The 7906-nt window shown below is 31.9% G+C and overlaps 1 protein-coding gene across 1 annotated transcript; it reads right to left on the bottom strand.

The window, feature by feature from the left end:
* Window positions 1-3659: 3659 nt before the first annotated feature.
* Window positions 3660-6508, bottom strand: LOC149243047 (uncharacterized). The gene is made up of 3 exons (XM_089371107.1): window positions 6276-6508; window positions 4943-5069; window positions 3660-4847 (listed from the first exon to the last, which is right to left on the bottom strand). The coding sequence occupies exons 1-3, from the start codon at window positions 6506-6508 to the stop codon at window positions 4044-4046; spliced, it is 1164 nt and encodes a 387-aa protein (XP_089227233.1). The 3' UTR covers window positions 3660-4043.
* Window positions 6509-7906: the final 1398 nt, after the last annotated feature.

Here is a 7906-nt window from a genome sequence, read left to right as displayed (position 1 = left end):
AAAATAGGAGAATTCTCAGATATTATCCATCTACCACTTCTTTGGTAGTTATTAACTACCTCCACCTCACCAACAGGTGGAAAGTAGTTAATTGCTCATTTATGAGCCTTTGTTTCCCACTTTTGAAGACAACTTCATGTCTTCTAGGAAACATTTAAATGGCCATTTAATAAATTTCAAAATTAAATCTAATCACCCAGATTAGATGTCGATAATAACAATTTTCAAAATAAAATTGCAGTGTTTTTCCTCTTTCAGCCATTTGTCCCTAGCCATAAATTTCCAGTTCATCTTTATTCATAAAATAAAACATAAAGACAAATTTACAACAACTATACATCAATCATTATCAATAATATTATTGATAACTAAATATCTGTTTGTTTTTCTAATGTAGTATACTAACTTCCAAAATTAAACTTATATACATGAAATTACAAGAAGTCTTACGCTGAGGGGTATCACAAGCAAGTTTCCTTCAACCCATGTAAGGCATCCCCTTTTATGGGGGTTAACCCAAAAAATCACAAGCAAGTTTCCTTCAATCCATGTATGGCATCCCCTTTCTCCTTTGGAAACAAGTACAATATGGGGGTTAACCCAAAAAAACTTAAATCTAATGCCTCTAAAGAATGAAACCTTAACCTCCTATTGAGGATGCTCCAAGTTCTCCAAGAACCCTAGCACCTCCAAGCTAAGAGAGATAAAGTAAAAAGAAGAAGTGTGTGTGTGTGTTTGTGTGAATAAACACATAAACACATGCATGTGCATGCACACACACACACAAAGAGATGCACTCTTTTTCTCACATCTATGACACAAGATAATTAAGTGATGATATGATATGAAAGAAATATATCATTCCTCTCTATATATGAGAGGTAAGGAAGGCCACCAATACATATGTGGGCCTAAACCCTTACAACCTACATATTTCAAACAAAAGTAATCTCACATATTGGAAGTAATACACTATACATATATCAATCTCTAAGATGACGTTGTACATAAGCAAGGCTCCAATACAAGGGCATTGCATGAGATGTATCCAACAATGATTCTATGTCATTTCATCCATTAGGTCCACTTCACCTATATGAGCATTCGCACAACCCAAGTGTCTTGTAGTCAACTCAAATGTTCCATACAAACAACCAACCAACCCAATCTTATGTAGGGCTCAATAGCCTCCTCCAGACTGCAAAATACTCCTCTTCCAATACAAGGAATAATGTCATACCAACATCCAACATAGATCAAACAACCACCAAGTAAGCCACTTCTAGTGTGCAAATACTTTCAAAGGAACCCCAAAAGCTAACACCAAGGACCACAGATTTAATAGTCCCTTTACTAATCACTAGAGAGATTGTGTATTCCCATACGTCCTTTGATTTTATAAACATTGGTGATGCATTTCAAAGAGCTATGGACGATGCGTTTAGTGACCTATTAAAAAAATATTTTCATCCATTAATATAACATAGTTTTTTTCCTAAGCATAGACAACCATTTTAAGATCCAAGTAGAATTTTTTAGAGGGGTATATAAATTAGAATATGTTTAACTCCAAAGAAGACCATACATTTTTTTATAGGGGGTAAACAATTAGAGAAAATTATACCTAAATGTGGAGCTCATGTAAGCCCCTCTTATCATGATAAAAGCATTCAAATATTAAAAAAAAAAACCAATTTTGTCAAAACTTTGTCCCTAATTATCCTTCAATTTTCAAACCATTAAATGTATTTCTAAAGAAGGGAAATGGATTACATTTTACTCATCAAGCTACATAGTGTTTTAATGAGATTAAAGAGGTTATCTCTTCATCCCCTTTGCTAGCTAATATTGATATCAACCAGTACTTAGGTTTTTATGACTTTGCATTAAAGAGGAATATAGTTTTCATTATTTAATGTAGGATAATTCTAATGTTAAGATTGAAGCACTTTATTTATTTCATGAGTATTCTTCTTAAATATTATGATTTGAAATATATAATAATAAATAAACAAGCAATTATACTTAACAATGTTCTTGCACGTTTGAAGACCTACATTTTTTCAAATAATTCTATTGCATATGCTCCCTTTCCTTTGGTAAAATGTTGTTGAACCAATCCAAACTGAGTGGGAGATGAGCCATTGAATTACAAAGTTGTATGAGTATAATCTAGACCTTAATCCTCTCAATAAAACTATGAGAAACAATTTAGTAGTTTGATTGTTAGAAATGGTACCCTTGCTTTTTCATAAGATCCCTAATGCCGAAATGTGTTTGTTTCAACTATAGATGTTCCTTCATCCCTCTAGAACACAAAGTATCATGACATTATCTACTATCTTAGAACTAGGAGCATCCACAACACGTCTTGGCTAAATATACGAGGTGTTTGAAGATGACATCATTAAGGTATGTACTTGTTGTTGATGTACTATTTAAAAGGGCAATTGATGGTATGTTTCTTAGGTGTTTGTGGGGGTCACTTTGCTACTTTTGCGATTGCACATTATATTAATAAAGTTAGATTATATCATACTTCTCTTCTTCATAATGCTTATTTATTTGCCATGTCCTATCTAACTTTCTATAGGTTTTGAAGGAAGGTTAAGTTGGCTTACATGCCTCTCCATCCGATTCTAGTTGACATCTCTTTCATACAATGGGTTCACCTTGAAATGATTGAGACTATTTCTCCAAAATCCTTAAGGGGTATCTTTATATTTTGGAAGAAACTAACTACTTTACTACATGGATAAAGGTTGTTTCTTTTAAAGAAGCCAATGGAGAGAAGGTAGTTAAGTTTTTGGAAGTTAATATCATTTCAAGGTTGTATACCCAATAATTATTATTGTCGTTGATGAAACAATATTAACCAAAGTGATGTATGACAATATAAAAACAAGTTGACGACCATTTTTCTATTTGTAGTCATTCTCAAGCATATGTCTAAATTGAATGCACTATTACATTACAAAGCACATAAAGAGTTACACAATTTGAAGCATCCCATTGCAAATATGTAGAAATAAATACTATAATGGTATACCAAAAAAATCACCTTAATCTTCTGGATAATATTTCAAATACTAATTGGCAGCTTACATGTTTCTAAAGTTGTTCAACAAGAATCCACTTACCAACACAAAATACTCTCAAAATATGTTCCCTTTCCTCTTACCAAAAATGATGTTGAATCAATATAATTAAGTGGAAGATTAATATGGATAATCTCAACCAAATGATGTTTCCAAAATTTAAAACTAACCAAACAACTTTTTATTATTTACAACCAGTTTAAACTTATATTAAACTACTTATACTCAATTATATCACACTTCAATACACCATTACATTCATTCTTTGATATCTAAATTCAATACACCATTATATTACAAAGAAATTTACACTCAATTATATACTTAAATTTAATACACCATTATATTACAAAAAACAATTTACACTCAATTATATACTTCAATACACCATTACATGATTTGATATCTGAATTCAATATACTATTACATTACAAACAACGTAAAGAGCAAAATGATTTAGTGCATTCCAATGAAAATACTAAAAAATACATATGTGAAAGTTAAATCAAATAAAACTGTCCTTACAGTGCACAAGGTCGACTGGATGCCAATGGAAAGAAATTTGAAATTCACAAAATTAAAAGGAACAATAACTTAATTATAATATAATGTCTAAGCATGATGAGTAAACACAATTATAAATTAGTTAGTATATGAGTTCATGAACTATCAACAATCTCAGCAATGTTAATATTATGCAAAGAAAGATGGCATGGGATCGACTGAGGGGGGTTACCACACAGAAGACTGAGGGACTTCCCCCATATAATCTCAGAGAGACCGAATAAGGAACTCAGAGAAACTAAATAAGTAAACATAGTGCAACTCTTGAAGAGAAAAGACACCAGAGCAATGGATGAGAGAGAAGCAGGGAACCATAATGAATACATGACAACATGTAAGTAGCAGGTGAAGATTATATATAGGATTGGAGAGTGACCTATGTTATATGCATGCAGGTGCTGCTGCTACATTGGTTAGATGATTTGATGGCTGTTGGGTCACCAATTCAAACAGATCAATCTCATCACGCACTGGTTGATGGAACGATGTTGTGGAGTTGACATTAGGGGATGCAATCCTCATCCACTGGTGTTCCTCCACCTCCTCCTGTTGCATATTGCAGGAGGAGCCTCTGATCCCAAAGCCCACCACGTCCTGGAGCAGGTCCTGAGAGGAATGAGCATTAGGGTTTAATAAGGTCTCCCAACTGGATACAAATACATTAACACCAGTAACACCAGTGTTTGAAGGAGGGGATTTTATAATAGCAGAAGGAACATGCCACAGTATAGGCTTATCAGGTCCTGCCCCACTTGCAGTTTCATCAAAAATCTTGATGGTGGCAGTGGTGGGCACTTCTTGAATCTTGGTGGTCGCAGTGGTGGGCATTTCTTGAATCTTGGTGGTGACAGTGACGGGCACTTCTTGGTTGCTGCTGCAGGTTTCTTGATGCAACTTGTCAATGTGGGCTGATGGGTTGTGCTCCTCTGGCCATTGATGGGCCGCTGGGGAATCATTCTTGAGGGCATCCATCCTTTGTATGTAGTCATGCAACACGGACGGAGCAGCGTCGCCGGATTTGCGTGGCTTGCGTCGATTTTTGCGACGTAGAGTGGCGTTCCAGTGGTTTTTTATGGCGTTTTCAGGTCGCCCGGGGAGTTTCTTTGCAAAATGAGCCCACTTGTTCCCATACTGTTCGTGCAATTGAACCAGCAGGCACTCCTCTTCTAGGCTCCATCCTTCTCGCTGAATACCCATTAATTTTAATTAAAAGTTAAGCCAACATAGAATTCAAAGAACGCAAATTCAGTGAGAGTGGAGAATTAATACAAGTATAGAACCTTAATGTCAGGCCGCAAATGGTTCTGCCACCGTTCTCGGCATTGTTTTCCACGGCGCCCCGGCAAACAAGTGGCTATCTTCGACCACTGCTGCTGCCCGTGCCTTTCAACCAGATGAATCAATAAACTGCATGGGCAAATTAACATTTACTACTGAGACACAAAGAGGGAGAAATGGACAATTAAGTACGGTGAGGTAACCATTCATTGACTTACTGTCTTTACATCTTGTGAGATATAAAGTAATATTTAATGGATAAGATGAAAAAGTAGTTAGCTAATCATTGACTTACAGCTGGAAGAAAGAATGTTGTGTCTGGTGGGATAAACCAGTAGTATTAAATGGATAAGATGAAAATGCAGTAAGCTAATTATTGATTTACTGATTTACCATCTGAAGAAAAATATTCTACATCCTGTGAGATATACCAGTGGTATTTAATGGATAAGATGAAAAAGCAGTGAGCTAATCATTGACTTATAGCGTGAAGAAAGAATGCTTTCAGAAAAAAAAAATATATATATATATATATATATATATTTTCATTTATCAGTAAATTCATCAATTTTGTGAGATTTATAATTTAATAAGATTAAGACAATATCTCACATTTTTAAGGAAAGAATGTTTGGAATAATCTATGTGTCAATATTTGAAATGTTTAGTTTTTTTTTTTATAAACACTTCACTCATCATCATGGTCAGGAATGAAGAAAAATATAAAAATAATAATAAGTGTAGTGTAGCAAATTCGCCAATATCAAAACCAAAAATATTGAAATTTGACCAATCCTTTTAAATAGTGTATTATTCTGGAAAAAAAAATTCTATCAAGTTCTTTTGAAAACCCATGTTTTTTTAGTTATGTCACTGGTTTATTATTTCACAAGCACAGGCCACAAGTTTGTTATTTCTTGGATATGGGAGGTTAATAGCTTAGTTGCCTGAACACAAAATAAGAAGTGATTGACTAAATTTTGAAAACACAAAATCAGAAGTGATTGATTAGATTTTGAAAACACAAAATAAGGACTGATTAACTAATTTTGAAAAAAAAATAAAAAATAGACATTTTATTTATTATATTTTTTCATCATTGTTGAAGAGAAAAAGATAAATAAAAGATACCATTGTTGAAAGGAAAAAAAGTATATATATATATAATACTATCGAAATTTCTTGATAACTATAATGCACAAGCTTTCAAATATATTCCAAAAAATTCCAGCACTCCGGAAATCTTCAGACTAAAATATCTAACATTCATCAACTCAGTTAAATCTCAAATTTCAATGATTAAAAAGATTAACAATAATGAAGAGATTCGATCACCTGTCCTCAGCAGGCGTCCACTGACCCTTGGTTTGCCTGGTGTTGGCTTTTGCAGCTTTGGGTGCTTGTGCTTCTGAGAGCCTCTGGTTTTTCTTTCCCTTAAATTCCTTCTGGGGAGTACTGCAATTGGTAGCTTGTTGCAGGTTTCCAAGGCCGTTCCACAGGAGCCCACCCGCAAACAGGAATTGCTTGCAGAGTATCTCAGATCGAGGTGGCGATGGCGATGGTTTCATCTCTGTTCTTAATTTCAGAAAGGCGAAGTTGCAGATCAAGAAGAAAAGGGAGAAGAGAAATTACAGAGATGAAGTAAAGGGCAGAAAATTCTGAAGAAGAAGAAGCAGAAGCAGCAGCAGTTGTTGAAGCGTTGTGGCCATTGTCTCTGCCTTGGGCTCCTGCAACATGGAATCACATGATCGTCCATCGTTTGTCGTCTCACTCCTGCATATTCTTGCAATAACAGTCCACACACAAACAAAAACCAGTTTTTTGGAAAATAAATCTTGACTGTACGATGGGTTTAGGATCCACGGCTCACAACTCGCGCCTTGTGACACTTCGACTTCCCTCCCCCATACCCGATCCATTAACGGCTAATAAACACGTATTATGATATTGTTTATTCTCCATTAACAAACCCAAATCTTGCTTTGCCTTTTTAAGCCAATTCACATTACTCTTCATTCACCACCCTATTCTTAGAAAATGATGATGAGATATAAGAATATTTAAATAATGCACATCAAGTAACTTTGATTTAATATCTAATATAAAAGATTATTTTAATTTATACTATTTATGTAATTACTTTGAGGATTATTTTAATTTATAAATATACTTGATATCAAATATAAAGAATTATTTTAGTTTATACTATTTATGAAATTACTCTGAGGATTATTTTAATTTATAATATTTATCGAATTATTTCATTTCATATATACTATGTTATACAAGGTGGGAATTTTATAGTCACCCATAAAGATTAATTTAAGATTTATCTGGAAAAGGATCAAATTTTAGCACATGATTTATAGAACTTAAGATGTATTTATTTTTATTTTAATATAATTATTTATATTTATATAAATTTTATATTTTTAATTTTTATATGTATAAATATTTTTATTTTCAATTTTATTAAAAAATTATATACATTTATAAATTTGCTTTTTATATATTTATATATATATATATATTTCTAAATTAATTCTTGAATATATATATAACAATTTTTTTTCCAAATATATTTTATATATTTTTGTTAATTTAATTGTTTTTAGGATATATATATATATATATATATATATATATATATAAATTAATTTTTGAATATATATATATATATATATATTTAAATTAATTTTTGAATATATATATATATATATATATATATATATATATATATATATATAACATTTTTTTCTAAATATATTTTATATTTTTTATAATTTAATTTTTAATATAATATGTGTAATATGAATTATAGATAAATAATTATCTTAAAGAAAAAAATGATATGAATATCAAATTTTTATATTTTTATTAATTAAATTTAAATATAAAGTTTTAAAATATAATGATTATAAATCATTATTATTATTTTGATTTTTTATGGTAGAATGAATTTTAAT

The sequence above is a fragment of the Pinus tabuliformis genome, chromosome 8, assembly GCF_031772625.1.
Source record: "Pinus tabuliformis cultivar Carrire ecotype Pingquan chromosome 8, CPIR1, whole genome shotgun sequence".
Lineage (NCBI taxonomy): Eukaryota > Viridiplantae > Streptophyta > Pinopsida > Pinales > Pinaceae > Pinus > Pinus tabuliformis.
Note: the sequence above shows the minus strand (reverse complement) of the source record. Positions and strands in the feature narration are given on the sequence as shown.